We start from the raw sequence: 23064 nt of genomic DNA, 5'->3' as shown, positions 1-23064 counted from the left end.
CAGGGCTTTGGAATATTAAATCTGCTTCCAAGAGGAAATATTTATTTGATTACTCTCCAGACACAGGAGGAGATGTAGTAAACTCCACAAGTTTTCTGAAATGGAGATAACCAGGATTAGAAACTCTTCCAAAAACAAACTCCTGCAGTACATGAACATGATGCCTCACAGAATCTTTCAAATCACAATAATCTTCATAAATGTATTTCCAATCTTTTGTTATAGGTAGGTCTTTCAATGGAGCTCCTAGATTCCTAAAATCTCTCTATTTTCAGTGAGTCTGCTTAGTATAGGGAGATGAAGACAGAAATGTGAGAGTCTCTGTGGCCCACTAAAGGACACCTGCCTGCACTCTCCTGCCTTTCCATGGAATGTCTTTATGCAAGGCCAACTTGGATTCTTTACTGTGGCTTCAGTTTTATGTGCTCAACTCAAGCACCAGACAGCATGATAATTTTGATTAGATGGCAAATAAATTTAATGTATCATGAAAGAGACATTCAGACACCAGGCAATTCCATCATCTTCAATGTCTTCAACACATAAAGAATGTAAAAATCAGATTAGGCAAATTTTCACCCAATACTCAGAAGTAATTCATAAATCATTTTGTTACTGTTTCACTGGCAAGGCATTGTTGCCCATTTTGTTGAGAACTGCCAGAATGCTTCCACATATTTCAGTGTTGAAAATGAATACTCCTGTAATTCTGAAACTTCTGTTACACAACCCTCAAAATGGAATCATGACTTGTCTACTGTGTACTTTGCTGTTATTTATGCAGTATATAAATGCAAGGTAAATATTTATTCTCATTTTCTACTGTGTGCACTGACTGATATCTCCAAAAGTTAACAGCAGCATTATGAACTGCAAATGATGACACATTGTCAAAGTTGAAACCATTTGGTTAGATGCCTCTTACATTCTCAAATATTCCCAATGTAATTTCATAACTGTCTTGAACATAATGAGGCAATGGATTTTTCCTCTTTCAAATGTGTAACAATGAACAACTATTAGAACCACTTTATTATTTCCAGAGTTTGAGGGATCAGTGGCCACAGAGAAAGTATGCCCTTTTCAACCAAGTTTTTAATTGTTTTCTCACTTGAAAGAGGAGCTAATTTATTACTGGCAGCACAGAAGGCATTTGTCTCATCAAGATATATCATTTTAACTGTGGGTGAATTCCAGACAACAACACTATTTAATTTGCTGTCACAATTAAGTGATTTATAGGACTCACTATACTATTAGCGTCATACTAATACTCTGACATTCTTGTTACTTCTGCAAGGGCCGTGGAGTTATTTTCAGTGCTTTCACACTTCTCAGGAACAGAGGGGTATGAGTTTTACTGTTAGAAGCTATGCCACAATAATTTTTACAATCCACTCCATTTGCATGTTGTCTCCCATCTGACAGATCACCACAAGCACCTGAAAATCTCCTACATAAACTATAGTGAGCTTTAAGGCAATTACTGCTGTCTTTACTGATCCATGGAAATAATTCCTCTGGCCACTGCAGCAGCACAAAGCTTCTGCTGCTCTCAGAGTAGATCTGCTGATGGATGACACCATCCACAGGCGCTGTCATGGTTGTGATCTATGAGGGGCTGTTATTTGACAAATGAAAATTATGTAAACAGTACTCAAACTCAATCTTGCCTCATGATGACTATGTCTGTTCCATACCCCCTGCCTACAGTGCCCAGAACAGCCAGCTGTTATCTCATGATAAATATCGAGGATAAAATTATCATCAGACAGCACCAGGTTGTCTGCATGATGTAATCCTGACTCTTTTAGGTAGCTGGAGCTTTTTTAGCTCTCTTAGGTAGTCTGGAGTGTTTCTGGAGGTGTATCTCACACATTTCCAGAGAGTCAATTCCATTTCAGTGGTTGTTGAAATAATTTCTGCAGAAATTTTTGCAAAGAAATCAAAGATGTGCTGGTTTCAAGGGTACTGAATATATGAAAAATATTGTTGTTTGAGATCAAGCACCCCAAAAACTGTTTTCAGCAAAATCCTTCTGCAGATGTGACTTGTTTCACTCTTGCCAGGCTCTGTAATCTCAGCAGGAGCCCCTTCCCAAATTTCTCCCCCAGCACCAAGGTTGCTCCTTTCTCCTCTCAGCCCCATGGATCTGTAATCCTCCTCTCCCAGCCTGCAGAGCAGCTCAGAAAACACCAATGACACAGCACAAAAAGGTCCTACAAGGGCTGGAGTACTCCTCTATTTATAGGTCGCTAAATCTGACTAAAAAAAAACTTCCACAGAGCACCAGTCAAATTTCTACCTAGATGTTTCCAGGCCCAGCCAGGGTATGCTGGCTTGCTGCCATGTTTTTAAATCCTACCCTGTGCATTGAGCTTTCTCAGGAAAATCTGCTAGTGCTCATATGTGGGCTGTTACTATTGACACAAACATTAATGAACATTCCCCTATTGCTAGCTTACTAAGCTGCAAGTGCAAGAAACCAAAACAATAACATGACCTGACAGTCTCAAGCATGTAAGCACATCCAGCACTTCTATTTCAGATGTGCAGCTGAGTGCAGCTCACTAAGAAAGGGAACAATTTGGGTTTAAGTGTTATGTTTGTTTTTTCTTCTAACAGTATGTTTTTTGCTGGCTGAATTCTACACTGGGAAAAAAATGTTTCATCAACAACGAAGTAGGTTGGAGTGGTTCTGCAATGCCTGATGGATTGGCTGAGCCTTCCTTTCACACAATCAATGAAATAAGAGATGTTCCATACAGTAAGAGCCATGGGGACAACTTCAGAACAAAGCAAACCTCTTAGAATTGTCTCTCAGAATAAGAAGTGATAATCTTGTTATCCTAGGGAGCACAGAAAAGGGAACAACGCACAAAAGAGCCAGAATCCCCTCATCTTCCTTCAAAATATGAGCACATAAACTGAGAGCCTCAGAGCTTTAACTCAGGTATCACCTAATCCTGGACACATCTGAACTCCTCAGCAGCCCACACTCCAACCTCAGGCTCCCCTGCACACCTGATGCCCCATGTGCAGAAGCAGCTGAGCTGAGGTCATGGTTGGCAGGCTCATACCTTTATCAGGAGGAGCTGCAGAAACCCAGAGATGAAACAACCAATGTCAGGTGCAGCAGGGGTGACTCCTGACTGTGGACAGTGGGGTTCAAAGTTGTTTCCACTCTACACAAAGGCCAAAGCCTCTCTGCTGACTGCAGCCAGCCAGCCAGGGAGACCCGAGTGCTGGACTAAACAGCCCCAGGTGTGCTCCTCTCCCTGCCTCCCCCAGGGCCTTAATTCACTATTATTTTCTGAACACAGTCCCTTCCAGACTAATTAAATGCAGTGGGCATGACTTGAAAGGAGAAATCCAGGAGGTGAATTTCTGCCGTTCTTCTACTCCTTTTACAATGGCCCCATGGAGAGAGCCCGCACACAACCCTGCAGCACCCACACCCCTGACCTTGCTGTGCCAGTAATAAGAGGAAAAGGAGAGTTCTGATATTGCCTGGCCCGAGGAATGTACTCACGGGCAGCTCCACTTCATGTACCTGATTTATAACAAGGGTCAGAATAATTCCCAAGCAGCTCCTGCATCAGGGAGCAAACTAATTCCTTTCCTCTCTCCTCGGCTGCGCAGCTCAGAGTCCAGCTGCACCCGAGGTTCCAGCTCACAGTCTATATTCTGCATCATAAAAGATACAAGAGAGAAATCTAAACTGGAGAAGTAATAACCTGTAAACTAATAAACCAACCCAGCACTTTGATAGTGAGGCACTCCCCAGAGCAGGGATTATTAATGGGTGTCCTGAAACACTGTGTGTCTATGTTCGAGAGCAGTGGGAAATATTTCTGATGCTCTGTGGATCTTACACATATGTTCTTATAAAATCAATTCAGCTAAATGCAAAGACTAATATAAAAGCAGCCTCCCTCCAGTCTACACACACAGAGGCACTTAAGCAGTTTAAAAAGAAAAGCAGTACAAAACTGCTTGAATAAATAATAATAAAGGTATTAAGCTGCAATATTAGGAGTAGTTTTACTTGTCAAAGTATGGGGCTGCACAGTCATTGATTTTCTCTTATAATTGAGATAGTGACATGCATGACTTATGTTTCTTTGGCAGCAAGTGCATGAGGATGGAAGAAGGGATCTTGAAATCCTGTGAAATCTCCAGCTGAGGATTTGATGGCTCTGAAACTGCTGTCGGTCTCGATTCTTTATTTCCCTCGAACCATAAAATGGGTTATATTAACAATCTGTTATGATGAAAGACAGTTTATGAAGCTAAATGTAATAACGTTTGCAATGTGATCGGGGATCTGTGGAGGTAAAGTGTTATAGAACCAGGAGAATGAGTATGGATCCAGATTCTTCTCAGCCAGCAATGCTGGGAAGCAGATGACAGGCAGACAGATCCCCTCAGGAAAGGTCGCATTACCTGTCCTGGTGTGTATTCTCAAATCCCCATCCCCTGCCTCAGTCACACAAACAGGAGTCTTCTCCTTAGTTAATTTTTTAATGTATTACTTTCAGTGATGAGGATTCAGTGCTCAGTTGCTTCAGCTTGCTATATCCCTTCTCAGCTACATGCCAAAATGAGACATCTAATTGACGGAAACTGTGAAAGACAACTTTTTTTTTTTGTCCCAAACTAATGTAAAACAGCAAAGAATGGTGTTTCCATGTAAATCTGAACTACAGTGGACTCCCTTTGTTCCCCTGTCATGTAAAAAATAAAATGAAGTCTGGCAAGGACGGCAGGAAGAATCCAGTGCTTTGTGTCCTGAAGTAAAGTTACTCTCTGGAGAAGGCAGAGCAGGAATAAACTTCTTTATGAGTCAGGAGGTTTTACTGACAATAGCTGCTATTATCTCTGTCAAACAGGCAAAGCCTCGAGTGATTGTGGTAAGCAAGAAAGAGGAATGCTGTTTATTCAGTGCTGGGAAACAGACTATTTGCCAGACTGCAAAGAGTACTGAAAAGGTATCGAGTCTCTCTGAATTAACCACAGAAATAACCTGCTGAATTAAAACCTTTTCCATGGATCTCTGCTGCTCTCTAACGGTGCCTTCAAGGATTCTCAGCACAAAGTCTATGTGTTTCTCCTGTAATCAAGTTTTGGTAAAACTTTTAATGCAAAACAGACAAAAGAAGTATTCATGAGGTCCTTCAGAGATATTACCTGAACAGATAACCCTCAGATCAGGTAGCTATTGCTATGCCCATGGCCAGGATATTTGGGATGTGGTGAGGATGCTGGCAAAGGAGAGCTAAAACATGGGAATGCAGGTTTTGACTGTATTTTATATTAAGCAATTGCAGAGTCTGGGAGGTTGAAAACTTCTGGGAAGTGCCAGTTTTCAGGGCTTTGTATAAATTAGAATACAAAATTTTTATTCATGAATACCAGTATTTCAAACGAAAAAATTAACACTGTATTAATTTGGTATAATTAATAGAAACTAATGTTTGCACCTGGGACGGACACATTTGGTTCCACTCTCCTCTCACAGATGTCTTTATTTTATCCCCCAGTACAGTTCCATCGGTCACCTGTCAATGCTCACTCAGCTAATGGCAAAGCCACTTCCATGACCAAAACCAGCCTTGTTTTCATAGAATCACAGAATGGTTTGGGTTGGAAAGGACCTTAAAGATCATCTTCTTTCACCCTGTTGTGGGTAACACCTTCCACCATCCCAGGTCGCTCCAAGCCTTGTCCAACCTGGCCTTGGGCACTTCCAGGGATGGCACACCCTCAGCTGTTCTGGGCAACCTGTGCCAGGGCCTCAGCACCCTTATGGGGAAGTCTGAGTCCCAACAGCCAATATAAATTTATTTAAGTTTAAAAGCATTCACCTTGTCCTAGCTCTGTTTGTCTATGTAAAAAGTTGTCTCTCACACAATTCCCCTTTATAAGCCCCTTTATTTTTATTAAGATGGGAAAGCACACTCGGCGTCTTACAGTGTGGCCTAACAAAACCCAGTACTGGGAGCGATCATATCCCATGGGGAAACAGAGGGAAGAACAATATTCACAGCGCTTCTGTGTCCCCAGGGTCACCTGTCCCCTCACAGCCACAGGTCCTGCCTGTGAGTCCTCCCCAACTCCCGGCGTGAAACGAGGAAAAACCGAGAGTGAAGACCGGACCGGGGGAAGGGGTTCATCCCCGGAGAAGAGGTTCATCCCGGGGAACTGGTTTATCGCCGGAGAAAGGGATCATCCCCGGAGAAAGGGATCATCCCCGGAGAAAGGGATCAATCCCGAGGGAAGGGGTTCATCCCCGGAGGAGAGACTGGGTGCAGCAGCTCGGCCCGGGGCCGGCGACCGACCGTGAGGAGAGCGCGGGGGGGCCGGACATGGCGTCTTGCCGCGGCGGGTAATGGCGGCAGCGCTGAGGGAAGGGGAGGGGACAGCCCGTGAGGGCAGCGGCCGCCCTGCGCCATCGCCCCCCGCCGGCTGCGGTAGGGAGAGAGGGAGGGATGGGAAGGGAAAGGAAAAGAAAGGCGCCGCTTCCGCCACGGCGGGGCGGGCCCGGGCGGAGAGCGGCGGCGCGGCGGGGCTGGCGAGGGTAGGGGCGGTGAGGGCCGCGGCCTGGCGGGGTGGGGATGGCTGTGTCCCTGTCTCCATGTCTCTCTCAGGAAAAGCCTGGTGGAGCCGGGGTGGAAAGCAGGGCTCGACGTTTCCCCCCCGGTACCAGCTATCCGCGCTAGCGGGGCCCCTGTCGGAGGCAGCGGGGCCGTGCGGGGCAGTGATGCCATCGCTGCGGAGTTGCGAAGTCCCCCCCAGTCAGGGGTGCGGGTTTGCACTGAAATTAACTTAACCGTGGGTATTTCAAGTTACGGGAATGATTCAGTCTTTCTGTAGCTCGTGGCGCATGTTTTTAATCTAATGTTGTCACACTGTTGTTGTCGTTCTGTTCTTTTTCGGAAGCGATGGAAGCGAGTCCCATCGTGACGTCCAAGCAGCGAGAGGAGGTGGTGCACGGGGTGCCCACCGAGGTGGTGTGCACGGCCTTCTCCAACTCGGTGCTCGTGGTGGTCACACAGTACGGCAAGATGGGCACCATCGTCTACGTGGACCCCAACACCATCGGCGACAACGTGGGCAGGCCCTCGCTCACCACCAAGGTGCTGCTGGGCAAGGATGAGGTGAGGTGAGAGCGGATGCGAAGCGCAGAGGCAGCGAGGATAAGGGGGAAATGTGGTAGGTGGGGCTGTGCAAGCTGCCAGGGAGTTGATGAATCACAGCAGTTAAGCAGTGTTTGAATAGTGATAAGATTAATTTTAAAATGAGGAAAAGAGGGGATCATCAGAAAAGTATGTGTGCTCGTCTGCTCTTGGACATAAAAGTTTAACTAACCGTGAGTGGTTTGGCGATCTGTTGTTTTTATCCTACAGGATATGGATTGCTTCTGCATGTTTATGGAAAGTTTGATAAAGCTCTGTTGATTTAAGGGTTGCAAGATTAAATATGCAGCCATTGATAACCTTTTTGGGTTTCTGTTCCAGTGAGTTTGTTTTCCTTTTCAGGTCTGTTTTCCCACCCCCATCCTCCTCTGTCTATGCCAGCCCCATAATGGACTTTAGTTGCCCTCTCCCAAGTGTGTCTGCCAGCACCTTCCCTTGATAAAGTTTAATTTGTTTTGCTTCAACAAAATGAGGTTTTTATCGACCATTTCACAAAGCTAGAGAGAAAGCAGAAGCAAATGCGTTTCTAAAAGCGTCAACTGGTCAAACATTAAAACAGAAAGTTACAGAGCTACAAGATTATGAGGCTTTCCATCAGGGTTGAAGCTATCACATATTACTTGCTAGCTTTAACTAGACAAGCTGTAGCAGCACAAGTTCCTGATTCTATCCATGACTTCCCTTTGTGGAGTTCTTTTTCTTGAGCAATACCCTTCCCTTTTTGGGAGATATTTTGCTTTCTCTGCTTTGATATCTGCAAATGCTGACCACCTCCATCCAAAGCTTATTTGGGGTTTATTTGGAAATGGGAAGTGCTATGTTTACTTTGTTCCATTCTATTTTTAAATAATTTTAACTAACTGATCTAAAGTTCAAGAGAAGACTTTCACTAGTTTGCTGCTTTCCTGCTTGTCACTGCTAACATCATTCTTTGGGATGTTGCACATTTCCAGACAGCAGCTAAAATCAAACAAACTCATCCTTCTGACAGATACACAGCTCTGGGTGTAAATAAACCCTAGACAAGCTGGGTGGTTCAAAGCTGTGCTGGCTGAGGTTGAGACTGGGCATGAGAAAACACCTCTTCACCAAGAGTGTGGTCAGACACTGGAACAGGCTTGAGGTGGTTGATGCTCTGAGCCTGTCAGTGTTTAAGAGCCATTTGGACAATCCCCTGAATAATGTTTTAAGCTGAGCTGTGAGTTGGTCAGGCAGTTGGGCTGGATGTCATTGTAGGTGGCTTCCAAGTGAAATGGTCAATGCTGTTCTGATCTATTCTTGTTAAAGAAAGCTCATGGAAAAGGTTATATCCTTTTTTGCCTCCTTCAGCCTCACTACTTATTTCTGCTTTTCATGATTCTATTAAAATAAGAAGCAACATGTCTGTAACACCAGGCATACAAAAACTTTGTCTATAACACCATTTGGGGATTTCTAGGAATTACAAAAATAACCGGTTTTTTTCAGAGCTTGTCAGTGGAGCATCCCCTCATCCCATCAGAACAAGTTTTTAAACAAAAAAAACTGTACTTGCAACCTCCTTTAGAAACCTGGCTGTGAAGGAAATAAAGGCATTTGGATCCACAGCATTTCATATCATTTAACACTGGTGCCATAGTTCAAGTGGGAGGATTATGGAAGGAAAGATTCTCTGTACTGAGTTTCCAAGTTTCCCAGACAGCGCTGAACTCAGTTCAAGTGCAGCTCCAGTAAAGTTGTTTCAGGGTGGTGTGGGTGGCTGGCACACTCATGAGACCAAACTCTTCCCTTTTAAGCTGGTTGAGACAGGGTTTTCTGAAGTTCCCTGTCCCATGGCTTGCCTTTGCTGACCATGTTGGAACTGCTCAGTCTGAGTCCAGGATCAGCAGATTCTCCACGTCACTCCAGGGCTCTTCCTCTCCTAACTCCTGCAGGAGGACTCTCCCATCTGTAGGAGTGTACATCTGTGTCCCTTTGCTTTTCAGCCCCTCGTTCATGTCTGTGCCAAAAACCTGGTGGCATTTGTGTCGCAGGAAGCCGGGAACAAACCTGTTCTCCTCGCCATGGCTCTAAAGGACAAAACCATGGAAGGAATACAGGCCCTACGAGAAGTGATCCGAAGTTGCCAAGTGTGGTGAAGTTGTGCCATCTGGATTCAAGGAAATGATCCTGAGCCCATGACTCATCACCACCTAGTTGAAAGGACTAGAAATGAAAATGATGGAATGTCTTTGTGGTGGTTTTGGACATCCTGAGGAATTTCATGAATTTTTCTCTACTGTGTAGAACGTTTGTGGGTTTTATTACTGGGACAGGTTTGCAAGTCCATATAGACAGTGGTGAGACGAGAGCAATTGTCTCAACATAGGAGAGAAGTGCTACTTTTATCATGTTGGGTGGGTCATTTATTTGGGAAAGGGCTCGGCTCTGCACATGTGTCCTGAGGAGCAGCAGATGCCAAGCTCTGTAGCTGTGCCATACCACAAAAGGGGAACACCCAGTGCAGAGGGAATAAAAGAAACATTGTCAAATCAAATTTTACCTGTTTTCTTTTTTGCTCTGTGAGAATCACGTCAATTGAAATACAAGCCTTGGTAAAAAATCAACAGTTGTATAATGGAAAAGGTTTTCTTGCCTTTTTTTAGGAAATGAGTCCTAGATGACTGCTTTTGTCCTTATGTCCATTCCTTTCTGGATGTAGTCTGAATTCATTTTCTACTTTCACTATGATTTTAAAGAGAGGCAGATCATGATGCTCTGCAAATTTCATGAAAGCTGATGTCAGGGTGGAAGGCAGGAACCCAAAATAGTGGTAAGAAAATAATCTCTGCCAATGGATTACATGGTACCTACACATTGGAGAAACAGAACATCCATAGGCTGATCACCTGCAATGAGCATCTGTCTTAGCAGAGGTGGGGACAGATGGTTTGAGGGGTTACACAGGGTTGTTGTTTCTGCCAAGTCATTTACAGAAGGTGTCAGATTATGTTGTATGAGCTGATACAAAGATTAATAGCCAAACTTTTGCCTTTTGCTTGGAAAGCACATTTGTTTTTACCTCTTGTAATAAACAACAACAAGTAGTAAATTTTTAAGTGAGCTGTTACACACTTTTGTCACTTATGAACTTGACAGTACAGACGGAGGCCAGGTCTTGAATTCTGGGCAGGGAGGAGTTGTGCTAAGACCAGTTGGTACAGCAGAATCAGCACAGAGCCTGTGCCTGCCCCACCACGGTGATCCAGCTGCCAGGTCATTCTGCTGCTAAAAAATCCCCTAGAAGCAGAAAAGCAGAAAATGGATTTTGAAAGGACTCTTTTCTCTGAAGTAAGAGTTATTTACAGCATTTAAAGGGATTATGAGAAATGAAACTCTCTTTTAAAAATACGTTCAAACACTGCAGGCTTCCAGCTGCCCTTGACAAGAAACTTCATCTAAAAATAATTTTCTAAACTGTGCTTCCAAGAATCAAAGATTCGCATCTGTCAGAGCTATAAATTTTTCCTCTTTTACACTTCCCTTTTTTTTTGTCTAGGAAGGCTGAGAGAGACATGTGGAATTAGTTATTGTCAATTTTGGTTTGCTAGTAGGGATTCTCTCCTGACACAAAACTGAGGCTCTTACTGTGTCCATAGCTCCAGCAGCTTGAGGAGAACATGCATGAATCAGCAAATTGGATGGAAACTGCATCTTCCACTGTGGTGATACAGTGCCATACCACTGCTGAGCCCCAAAGAACTGAGTGTTACTGCCTAAAAGCCAGGCACAAGTTAAGTACCCTCATTTCCTGGCTGTGTGTGTGCCACCTGGTCTGCATAGGACAGTGGGTGAGGAAAGGACGTGGAAACCTCTCTGATGTGATGCTCAGAGCCAGGACAGACTTACCTTGCTGCCTTTCCACGTGCCATAAATTAGAACACGAGCAATTGGTCCTTCGACTTTGCTCCTCTCTGCTGCACAATAAACCAAGGGGAAGGCCTGCTCAAACAACAGGCACAAGGTGCCACCAGCTGCCTGCCTTTTAGTCATTGCTCTCCTCCAGGTGGGGATTAATTCCCGGTTGAGGGAAAGCTGCCTCTGCCACCCAGGCAGAGCTCTTGCCCTCATCGTGCGCTGGGCAGGGGGCAGCGGCGTCGGGCCGCGGCTTTCCATCCGTGTTTGCTTTCCGGGCGTGGGTGCCGAGCACGGCGGACTGGAAAGGTAAGTTGGGTGGCTTTTCTGCGGGAGACAAAGCCCGACCTGCTGCTCCAGCTCCCGCGGGGCCCGCGGCGCGGGGAGGGCGCTGGCACGGTGAGCCGGGCACAGCCGGGGGGTGCGGGTAAGGTAAGCGGGGCACCGGCGAGCCCGGGGCACAGCAAGAGCCACTGGTGGGAAAAGTGGGGTGCTGGTGGGAGGCGGGAGCAGCGAGGGTAAGCGGGGCAGTGGTGGGAGCCGAGAGCAGCGAGGGTGGGTAAGTGGGGCAGTGGCAAGGCCCGCGGCCAGCAGGCGGGCAGCGCTGGGACGGTGTCCGGAGGAGGAGTCTGCAGCGGTGCAGGTGGAGGAGGGCACGGGGGATGCACGGCAGGTGCACGGCAGCCAGACTCCCTCCCGGAGCAGCCCCAAAGGGTGAGTGGGGCCCTGGGGGGTGCACAGCAGCCGGGGCAAACGCCACAAATCGGGGTTGACCCAGCCGTTGGTTCTGAGCACCTGTGGGAGCCGCTGGGAGGGCAGAGCCGCCGCTAAGAGCCCTGTGCCTGCGTCATCCACTCCTGCAGATGGGCTTCGGAGAGGGCTCGATGCTGCCCTGCCGCGATTTGTAGCTGTGTGCTGTAGGTCCTTCCCCCTGAGTGGCCTGATGGTGGTGTGGAGAGGCTGGTCCCGTGAATAACCCGAGTGTCCTGGCTTCATCTGACAGCAATCAGGAGGAAAGGCATGTGTCCTGCCCTGGTGGGGCTAAGCCTGGATGCTCCCCTCCCCGGGATGTGGGTCAGGGATCTCAGAGGTGCTGCTGGGGGGCTGCGAGGGCTCACCTTTCCCTGCTGACTCGCTTCACCCCACAGAGGGCTGCCACTGAGCTGGGGATTTGCAGGACACAGGGAGGGGTGTGAGCTGGAGGTCTGGGCTCTGGCAGCCTGCAGATGGAGAGGAATCCCTGGCAAGGTGAAAAGCCCCATTTGCAGGTGGCCTCCCAGAACACAAGCTTCGCTGCTCAGTTTATCTTTTCAGTTCTCACTTAGCATCTCTAATATCCCATGGAGTGCATGTAACAGGTAGACACTGTATGGCAGCTACCTGCAAGGTGTCTGAAAACAGATTGGATATGGCTCAGTCCCATCGAGGAGCTGAATTTTGCAGCTGGTATTATTCCCGGTGTCTCCTTGCCGCCTTTGTTTTGGAAGCAAATGGCTCTCTAACTGCATTGAATAGCCTGACTACCTTGCACGGCCGGGATCTAATTACCTGTGGAGCTGGGAGCCCTGTCTGTGAGCGGCACCGAGGCCTTTGCTTTTAATGACTTGTTCTTCAATGTTCAGAGTGTGACAATGTCGGGGAGGCTGCCAGGACTGACTGTCGGTGCCACTGTGCGATGGCTGGGAAAGTTAATAGGAGATGGGATGTCTTGGGCCAAGCATCTGTGGTTGAAAACAGAATAAATGGATCTAGTGAAGAGCACAGCTCTCTGCCGCGTCTTGGGGAGTAAGCTGGATCATTAAAAAAGTGACTAGAAAATACAGCTAGAAAGAGTGAGCTTTTCAAGAGTGGGTTTTCCTGCTCTGTCGTGGTGCTCAGGCAGAGGCAAAGCGTGGCCAAATGCAGCCATTTACCCCAGCCAGCAGCAGGGCAGCTCCCAGAAAGAGTGAGGAGCGACTGGGGAATGAGGCACAGCTGGACTCTTATCTCCTTCCCTGTGCCACAGCTATCTCCGTCCTCCTGTTAATGTTTACAAGGCAGGTCCGGCAGCATCCAAGTCTGTCCAAAGACCAGCTCCCGCCCCGGCTTTCCCGGGATCCTTTTTCCTGCTGGCCGGGGCAGGAGCCCAGGCCGGTGTCGGGGAGGAGGAGCGGGCTCCCTGCGGGCTGTGTAACACTATCGGCCGCGCTGCTGTCCCCGCAGCCAGCCCCAGCTCCAGCCCCGCTCCCCCTCTCGCAGCGCAGGTACTCGGGGTGAGCGGCTGGGGCCCCGCCAGCTGCTGCCCGGGCATCTCCGCTTACACCGAGTGCTGCCAGAGCCGGGGAAAGGTATTTTTAGGGCTGTTGATCTGACACCAGCTGAGTTTGCTCTCCTGTGAGGTTGGGGTTCGGTGAGAGGGCAGAACAGGGAGCCGCAGGGTCAGCTCTTGCTTTGGTTTGTTTTCAGCGTTTAATTGGACCGAGGTCATTCCCTACCACTCATATCTGTGGCAGATATTTTTGTGCTTCTCTCCTGTTCACGCTTACAGTTTTACTCCAGGCGATAGTTACCCAGCAGCTAAAATATTTGTTTATTAACAATGCACTGAGAAGCATCTATATTGTTAGAGTTCAGCTTGCAGGTCGTTGGGTTTTTAAACCACTATTGTTATACTTGGGGGAAAAGCAGCTTTCCATAGATTAACAGAAAGAAAACCCAAACATGGCAGTTTATGCATCTGTTGGCCTTGAGATATGAAGCTGCCCTATAAATAATTGCTTATTATTAGGTTGGTCCTTGCTGTCTGTAACCACAGGGTACACGGTGTCCGTATGCCCAGCCACCATGTGCACCAGGAATGCTCAGTGCCTTGGGGCAGCCAGCTTTGAGGAGCACACAGCGAGCAGGGAGATGCCATAGCTCTGCCTCTGGCATGGCAGGCTTGCTCCCCTGTGCTTAATTTGGGTGTAGGAGGAACTGCTGGCTGTCCTTCAGGTCTTGGGGTTGGCACTACAGGCACACTGAACCCCCACAATCCCAAAATAGCTGGGTAAGGAATGTGGGTGACACCAAATGTCTGGTTTCTTGGGCAGCCCCAGGCTTTCTCCCAGCAGGTCACACATGATGAAAGGAGCCAAATTTGGGGGGGGACTTGATGTTTTCTGGGCTCCCAAGGAAGATGACACAAGTGTCCTGATGGCTTGTTGGTAAGGGACTCTATTATCCTGGGTGAGGGATTGGTTTAACCCTTAAGTCTCTGGTTTCTGATGGAAAAGATGCACAGATCATTCCCTTTCAAGTGGGAGTGATTCCTGAGAAAGCAAGGAGCCAAGCTGTGAAGGAGAAGAAGTGTGTCTTTTGGGAGACATGGGAACTACATAGACCTCCTTAGGGGAAAGAGGGTCTGCTCCTGAAGGATATTTGCATTTTCCTGCTGGGACAAGCAGATCATGCAAAGGGGCCGGTTTGGGTGAAGGACACCCTGGGGAGGAGATAAACCTCTCAGGAGGTTTGTACATGTTGTGTGGGCTGGGAAATCTGCTGGGACATTCCCTGTCCTGCACCACTCCCCTTCCCTCTCCCTCCCTGCAGATGAGTAATGCCACACGTGCTGTGCCCCCTCCCGTGGCACCTGGCACGCTGGAGCCTGGCACAGCAGCCAGGCTGGCCTCAGCCCCACCATTCTCAGCTGTTGCCCTGCTCACGAGTGCCCACAACACCTCCCAGGAGGGCCAGCAGCTTTTCCTGACCACCACAGCAGCACAGGTCATCTCTGGCATCTTCGTGTGGTCAGCACTCATCGTCACCTTCCACCAGGTACGGGCTGCAGCAGAGGTGGGGCTCAGCACAGGGGTTGACATGAGAGAAAATTATTGATTGCCCCCAAGTCCATTGCAAATTACTCAGCTCCGGGTAAGTATTTCTTCCTGTTGCTGCCCAGAGGTGATATCTCTACTGTTAGGAGCCTGCTGCTGGCAGCTCATAAGGATGGACTTTGCCCACGCTCTCCCCAGGTGGTTGGCAGAGCCAGGAGAGGCTGCAGGAATTGGCACTGCCCAGAGACAACACCCAGTGGGGTGTTTGGGGTGTTTGGGGTGCCCAGCACCAGCTGCCTTGAGGCATTCCCTGGGTGGGCACGGTTTAGGGGGCTGTGCAGGTCTGTGCTGCTGAAGGCAGCCTTGGCGCAAGTGGCTGTCTCCAAGCACTGGGATGGGGCTGCACAGGGGAGGGCACATTCCTCACACAGCCCAGGGAAGGAACCTGATTTCCACAGGTTTTCATGCAAGGGGTGAGCCCAGGGAGTGGTATGGAGCCTGTTGTGTGTGTTCACTGAGATGGGTCTGTGGTGGAAGGCTGGCAGAGCTCTCACCCCAGAGAGGAGGGTCAGAACAGCACCCCTGTGCCTTGGGGGTTCCCATCCTGACCTCTGTCAGCCACAACTCTGCTTGCTCGGCACTCTGCAGATCTACACACACCTGAGGAATTACACCATCCCCAAGGAGCAGCGCTACATCATCCGCATCCTCTTCATCGTGCCTGTCTACGCCTTCGACTCCTGGCTCAGCCTCCTCCTCCTCGGCAGCCACCAGTACTACGTCTACTTCGACTCAGTACGGGACTGCTATGAAGGTGAGCACAGCATCTATCAGCACAGAGGCTGAAGGCAAAGCAGGGCTCTCATCCTGCTGACCTGTCTCTGGAGCATCTTGAAGTACCAAATCTCCATTGCTTTTCCTTCCCACTCTCCCTTCCTCCATGAAGAAGTTTTCCTTTTCCTTCTCTGTTACAGCAGGGAGGGGATGCCCTACACACAAACATAAGCTGGTGCCTTTCAGACACAGGCTTGGAGGGACCCCAGCACCACATTCCTGGGAAAGAGGTTTTCTGTGAGGTAGAAGTACAGCTTCTCTAAAACACGAGGCAGATACACCCAAGAAACTGGGCAGTTGGGGTGTGTTGAAGTGCAAAGGAAACTTGTCAGGGTTAAGGCTGTTTTTCTACCTTGGTCCATTTGGGTATTTGCATTTCTTCAGGTTTGGTGTATATAAAAAATAAGTGGTGGGGATGTCCAAGAAAACTGTTCAGGACCCGCTGCTTGCTGGCCACCAGCCATTTGTGCTGCCCCTTAGCAATTTTGAGGTATTTCCATGCAGATGGTCCCTGGATAGACTGTGTGTGCCCAGAGGAGCTGCTGTGTCCGTAATGAACTCTGTGCACATAGTGCAATGTGTCTGACTCCCCTTGGAAGTTGGATAGATTTGACCTGCTGCTCCTCTCTCTGGGCTCCCACCCACCAGCATCCCAAATCTTGATGCAGTGCCAGGTTGGATGAGGAAACACCTGAGCAGGAAGAAATGTGAGATGAAACAACCCCCTCCAGGACTTCCATCAGTCCTGCTGATCCTGTCTGCCCTTGCCTTGGCAGCTTTTGTGATTTACAGCTTCCTGAGCCTGTGCTTTGAGTACCTCGGTGGGGAGAGCACCATCATGACAGAGATCCGAGGGAAGCCCATTGCGTAAGTCCCAGCATCCTGTGAGTTCCTCCTCCACCCACTTTCCCCACCCAGCACCTCCCCATGGCATCCCCTCTCCTTCTGCTTCCAGGTCCAGCTGCTTTTACGGGACCTGCTGCCTTCAGGGTATGTCCTACTCCATCGGGTTCCTGCGCTTCTGCAAGCAGGTGGGTACCCCATGGGGAGCATTGACTCCACTTCCCTCAGGTGAGGGCTCTCTGGGAGGCAGGTTCCTTCCCCACTGCCCTGCCAAGGGGGCTTAGCTTCATTATTCACTTAAAATGCTGTATTTGGAGGCTTTTTTCCTCTGAGGGAGGCAGGTCACCAGCTTGCTGGCACCTGGCCAGCAGCAAGGCTGCTTGCTGTCCTTGCCTCTGACTCACTGCTGAGTCAGGGTCTCCTCCCACTGCAGAGCTCAGATTGCCATCTCTGTCCAGTCCCAGGTTAGCCTGGATGCTGTCTCACTCCCCAGGACTGCACTGTGGGCTGAATCCTGTCACCTGCCTGTCCCCAAGCCCTCTGGTCCCCTACCCTGGACTGGCTAAGCTGCCTTTTGAGAGCTGCCTTCTGGAAACCCCACTCCCTCACATATGCAGACCTTGTGCTGGTTCATATTTCACCCCAGAGCTCTGCTTTCTCCTCTGAGTGTGTCCCTGGAGCAGAGGAGTGGGATGTCCTGCTGCCCGTGGTACACTGTGTCTCTCCTCTGTGCAGGCCACACTGCAGTTCTGCATTGTGAAACCCCTCATGGCAATTGTCACCATCATCCTGCAGGCGTTTGGGAAGTACCACGATGGAGATTTCAAGTGAGGATGCTGGGGGGGGGTGAATGGGAGAGGATGGATCCCTGCTCCATCACAGCGTGCCCTGCCAGTCTCCCCAGGAAGCTGCTCCATGGATAGTGAGAGCACTGTGAGCCCAAAGTGCTGGGGAACAGAGACTCACTGCCCCCAAATAATAAAGGGACAAAATTCCTCTAAGCCATAATAAATAAAATCATAAATAAAAAATTAATAAAATGAGGTCCCACCAGCAGAGGAGAAGCTGTTACCTCTGCCCTCCTCCCCCTCCTGGGATTGTGTTCTCCCCCACAGCAAAGCTATGCACCCTCCCCTTCCCCATTTGATCTCTCTTTGGCCCCAGCTGCACTTTCTTGCTCCCCACAGCGCAGGGCAGCAGCTCTCTCTCTCTCTCTCTCTCTCTCTCTTTGTCTGCAGTGTCCACAGTGGATATCTCTACATCACCATCATCTACAACTTCTCTGTCAGCCTGGCCCTTTATGCCCTTTTCCTCTTCTACTTCGCCACCATGGACCTGCTGCGCCCATTTGAGCCGGTCCTCAAGTTCATCACCATCAAGGCCGTCATCTTCCTCTCCTTCTGGCAAGGTGGGTCCCACCATGGACATCCTGTGCTTCTCCTCCCATAGCCCGACCTGGATCAGGGGTGCAGGAGCAGAACTGATCCCTCTCCCTTCCCCCACACAGGGACACTGCTGGCAATCCTGGAGAAATGTGGGGTGATCCCTGAAGTTCAGATCATCGATGGGAAGGAGGTGGGAGCTGGCACAGTGGCTGCTGGCTACCAGAACTTCATCATCTGCATTGAAATGTTCTTCGCTTCCATTGCCCTGCGCTACGCATTCACCTGCCACGTGTACAGGGAGAAGAAAGAAAACTCAACAGGTAACTCTTCCTCACTTCTTTCTTCAATGACTAAGGAAAGAGGAAGCCTCCCTTATTTTATTAGTATCCATTACTAATGGGATGCTAAAAGCTACAAGAGGAATTTCTTTACCCTGTACTCCATGCATTTCTTCTCCCTCTTCCCTCATGACACCCACAAGCTAAAACAAAGGGGCAGGTAAGGAGACCTTGGTGTGGCTGGGCAGGATTAGGGGATGGTGCTATTATCCACATGCTCTTGGAGAGGATCTATCCTTTGGAACATGGAGCTGGGATTGCCTTCCTTCTCCTTGGAACTTGGAACCACAAGCTGACGTGGCCCACAATGAGCCCCCGATCTCGAATTTCCAAGGAGAAGTGTCTTGGATCACTTGTGCTTATTGACTGCCTGCTGTCCCATCACCCTCCTGCTCTCCCTGTTTTGCAGCAAACCTCGCCCCGATGCAGAGCATCTCGAGTGGGCTGAAGGAGACCATCAGCCCCCAGGACATTGTGCAGGATGCCATCCACAACTTCTCACCTGCATACCAGCACTACACCCAGCAGTCCATGCAGGACGCAGAGCGCAAAGCGCCGGGGGACAACGGGCACGTGGCCTCCAAGATAGATGGACAGAGCAGCAGGAAGAGCAAAAACATTGAAAAGAGAATGCTAATCCTGTCAGATGAGGAGCTGTAGGATGTATCAGAAGAGACACTGACACTGAAGAGGTTTTAACCCATGCAGAGGGGAGGTGTCTTGAGGCTGAGAGAGCCTGGGCTAATCAGAATACTGAGAAGCCAGGAACTCTATCCAAAAAGCCAGTCTCTCAAAGGGAAGATGCAATAACCCAGAAAAGGTTAAGTGAAATAGTGCCAGCTTCTGCTGTCATGGATGAAGCTGTGCTGGACCTTGTGTTGCAGCCTGGGGTTTTGCTGCCCCACTGCTGCTGTCTCTGCCAGCCCTGTGCCAATGCTGGGGGATGCCAGGCAGGGAGGGGAGCCAGGGTGCAGGACAGACCTGATGCCCTCACCCTCCTCTTACCTCCAAGCAGTGCTGAGGCCTGAGAGAAGTGCTTTTCTCAGCACAGTTCTGCTCTAGTTTCTCCCAATTTGAGTAAAAAATGATCTCCAAGGGCTCCGTGGAGAAAACCAGCCCAGGAAGGTGACTTCGCTTCACCTCAAAACCCGGTAAAGGTTGAAAGACGTCATTCCTTACTTTTACATCTTTCCCCCTCTCCTTCTCACAGCAAAGCTTATAGAGATGTGCACAAGACTTTTACCATGGAGAAAGAGTAAGTCATCCTCTTCTCCCTCCAGATGTGGATGCAGCTGTCCAAGTAACTCCCCCGGGAGTGTGGCAGGACCTCACTGGGACTAAGCAGAGGTCTGCAGCTGCATTTCTGAGAGCTGCCAGTGACAGAAGTGCTTGTTTATGTCTAAACCAGCTTATCTCTGAATGGATCAGAAGTTAAAAGGGATTCCAGCTTTCTTATCAGAATCTTTATTAGGGAACCAGACTGTGACTGGTGGTGGTAGGAATTCACTTACTGGGAACTGTCTGTTCCTCCGAACCCTTCACCATTCCCCATCCCTGGGCTTTGCCTGACCTGTGGGAAGGCAAGCAGGAGCTGAGCCCAGCTGGGTGACCATGGTGAGGATAGAGAGGTGCTGAGGGATGTTGCCATGTGAGGCAAGACCACAGGCACGGGAAGACTGTGTATGGGGGGATGCTCTTTGTATCAGTGGTGGTGAGCTCATATCCTTCTGTTCAGACTTCTTTCTTCTCCAATTTTTAGTCTAATTTCTATTCTCCTGTTAATGAGATGATCCCTGGTAATGAACTTAGGCACTGGTTGGGTAGTTGTCTGGGATGGTAGCTGGCTAGTGGAAGGGTGAAGGCAAATCTATAGCCTCAGATTTGCAATCATGTGGCAAACAAACCAATGGATAAGGCTTGGAGCCCTTTTAAACACAACTCAGAGAATTTGGATCTTTTTTTTCCCCTGCTCTTAAGCTGCAAAATGTAAATCACAACACAAAATTATTTATTTTTTTTTCTAATAAACAGCAATTTCTAGCACAGAGCAAGCAAGCATTTTCACTGAGCTCAGCAAGCAAAGCCCACGATCTGCCTGTTCCTGCTATAATGCTGATGCTCTTAAGCTTAACGTCCTCCCTGCCCCTCAGTGCTGGCCCAGCAGAAATACCTGCACACACAGCATCCTGCACATTTTGGCATTCCTACAGGATTTGTGCTCATCTTTTTCACTCCACAAAGAACGTGTGTGTCTCTTGCTTTGTCTCCTTGCACAGCACCTCTTCCAACCCTCACCTAAGCTGGTTCAGAGGTGCTGGATCTGGTTTAGCTAAGCTAAGCCCAGATTCCAGCACCAACAAGACAAGCTCTGTTTATTATTATTATTATTATTATTATTATTATTATTATTGGAAAAATCTTACCATGCTATAGCCCAGACTCCGCATGAGCAACCTATAGTTCAGCCAGTCCTGCAAGTCCCTCTGGTCCAAAGGAGCACTGCTCATACCTGCTCAGCCGGTGAGACTGCTGCCACTTTTCCTGCAAGGAGGTCCATAAACAAGAGCCAGATGCTGTGCACATGCAGGCATTCATCCAGGATCCTGCTCAGCCTGGGAGCCAGACTGTCCTGCATAGAAAGTGCAGCCTCAGTACTCGGGGACAAGGCTGCTTGGCTTTGTAATGCAGCCAGCACAGAAGCAGGGACATCTCAGCTGAACATCTTGGTCTTCACCCCTCTGGGAGAGGACAGCCACAGCTGCAGGAACAGAGGCTGCTCTGGCTCCTGGGGCGAGGACAGACTGCAAAGGTGATGATGGCACATCTGCTGGTGCTCTCGCAGCCGCTGAGATAAAGACTTGCACAAGAACACAGCAAGAACCATGGTTGTACTTCATTGCACAAATGATCGACTCCGGTGCATAATGGGCTGCCTCCACTGCTCTGCCAGCAGGTGCAATTCCCAATGCAGACAATAACATTTGCCTATTTATGTCAAGCCCTGATTACTATATTATATGTAAAACAGATCTTTCTTGCAAGCCAAACAAGGGGGGAAAGAAAAAAAAGAAAAAAGTCAGCTGTGACTCATGCAAGTCAGCAGTGTGATACCAGGCTGAAGGAGCCGTGCTGGGCTGGACACCAGCTGGCTGCCGCGACAGCAACAGCAGGCACCCTCCCTGCTCCAGCCTGGGCCTCCTGCTCGTCCTTCTTCTTGGAGAGGGGAGAGAGGCAAGAGCTGATGGCTCAGGCTGGGCGCTGTCACGGCCCTCAAAGCCTCAGGCTGTCAAAAGGCATCCATGGGGAACAGAAATGCCAGCGCTGATGCAGGCTGGACGCCGTCTCCTCGGCTCGCGCGTCTCCTCCACCTCCTCAACAAGGACACGGGGAAAGCTGGCGGCGAGCACACGGGTGACCTACACAGGAGCCTGCTGTGCCTGGAGCCACGCCAGCAGGCAGCCCGGGAGGAACAGGCGTCTCTCGCTGCCAGCAGCAGGCTCCAGTGGTCGGCAGATTTGTTTTCCCGTTGTCGCCTGTCCTCGGGCTTTCCCCAAGGGCAAGGCTGAGCTGCAGCTATCGGATCTCCTGGTGATTTTTGGGCTTGAATCAGGCAGGTTTACACCCCACTCGTGTCAGGGATGATCATCACAGCAAGCCCTGCCTCTACACCTGCAGGAGCTGAGGCTGACCTCTCTAAAAGCAGAGGGGAAGGAAGGCAGATGCTGGCACCACAGGAGAGGCAGCTCTCATGAGCACAGCACCCAGTCAGAGACAGACACTTCTTATTTTGGGTGCTAGCACTCACCAATGAGTCCCTGAGCCCAGCTGCTGACAGGCACCAGACTGCCAGACCTGTGCCAGAGAGCAGGATTTGTGCTTTTGTCACCCTATTCACAGAGACCTTCTATGCTCCTCCACTATGCATGGTAAATACTGAGTTTCCTTTCACTTCTGAACCTTCACCTGGCCCATTCCTGATGCCCTTTTCCTCCTGAACTAATGCTCCTCCATCCCTCCAACAGTCACAACTGGCCCACCTCCCTGTCCCCTCTGTTGTCACCATCTCCTCACTGCAGTGACTCCAGGCAGGAGCCAAAGCAGCTGATGATGCTTTTTTTGCTCAGCACAGAGACTGCCATCACCCTCAGGCTTCACCCACGTGCTGCTCAGCCAAGCCTGCCTGGCCCCACCTCATGACCATCCATTACCTGCTGACACACAAAGCCTTCCAGCCCTGCTCCTCCCTCTTCACTTTGCCCTACCTCTTAATTCCAGCTTTGGCCAACACACCCAGCTGTCTCCAACCTACTGCCTCAACACAGGCCAAGTATTTTACCCCCTTCAGCTGTTCCCTCAAGAATTTCTACCACTTGAAATAGGGAATTAAAGCCAACACAACCCCTGGAAGCTCACTGGCACAAGGTACCACAAAGCCCCAACAGGGAAAAGCAAAAAGATGAAGTATTGATGTAAGGGGTTAAAGCAGTTTATTCACAAGAAGTGACACAGGGAAACCATGAAGGGATATTTCACAACCCAAAGGAAGAGAGAGGAGTGTCTCTCTCCAGCCCTTCCAGACAGGTCACAGTGTCTCCAAGCCACAAGTGGCTTTGCTCAGCATCACAACTACAGGCAGGTGCCTGCTGAGCTGTCAATCCTGTTTGTGCTAACACAGACAGCCCCTGATTGTGCACAAAGACAGAACCCCTGGGTCAGGAACAGACGCACGGTCTGAGCATGGCATCGACCTGACAAACAGCCTGGACAACAGTTGTCCTTGGAGCACATTCCAAGTGTC

The 23064-nt window shown here is 49.3% G+C and overlaps 2 protein-coding genes across 5 annotated transcripts; both read left to right on the top strand.

The window, feature by feature from the left end:
- Nucleotides 1-6323: 6323 nt before the first annotated feature.
- Nucleotides 6324-9714, top strand: PSMG3 (proteasome assembly chaperone 3). 4 transcript variants are annotated; one of them, XM_054270828.1, is made up of 3 exons: nucleotides 6324-6388; nucleotides 6943-7160; nucleotides 9164-9714. In XM_054270828.1, exons 2-3 carry the CDS (start codon nucleotides 6945-6947, stop codon nucleotides 9314-9316), a joined length of 369 nt encoding a protein of 122 aa, XP_054126803.1. In that variant the 5' UTR covers nucleotides 6324-6388; nucleotides 6943-6944; the 3' UTR covers nucleotides 9317-9714. The 4 variants fall into 4 exon arrangements, with proteins under 4 accessions (XP_054126803.1, XP_054126800.1, XP_054126802.1 ...); XM_054270825.1 differs by lacking the exon at nucleotides 6324-6388 and adding an exon at nucleotides 6527-6580; XM_054270827.1 differs by lacking the exon at nucleotides 6324-6388 and adding an exon at nucleotides 6591-6804.
- Nucleotides 9715-12092: 2378 nt separating this feature from the next.
- Nucleotides 12093-18926, top strand: TMEM184A (transmembrane protein 184A). Its single transcript, XM_054271034.1, has 9 exons — nucleotides 12093-12107; nucleotides 14643-14867; nucleotides 15515-15680; nucleotides 16477-16567; nucleotides 16656-16731; nucleotides 17279-17370; nucleotides 17782-17951; nucleotides 18051-18248; nucleotides 18676-18926. The coding sequence occupies exons 1-9, from the start codon at nucleotides 12093-12095 to the stop codon at nucleotides 18924-18926; spliced, it is 1284 nt and encodes a 427-aa protein (XP_054127009.1).
- The last annotated feature ends 4138 nt before the right edge of the window (nucleotides 18927-23064 follow it).

This window comes from Melozone crissalis, unplaced genomic scaffold, assembly GCF_028551555.1.
Source record: "Melozone crissalis strain CALT ecotype California unplaced genomic scaffold, PUWL_Pcris_2 ptg000012l_1, whole genome shotgun sequence".
In the NCBI taxonomy this organism is placed as follows: Eukaryota; Metazoa; Chordata; class Aves; order Passeriformes; family Passerellidae; genus Melozone; species Melozone crissalis.
Note: the sequence above shows the minus strand (reverse complement) of the source record. Positions and strands in the feature narration are given on the sequence as shown.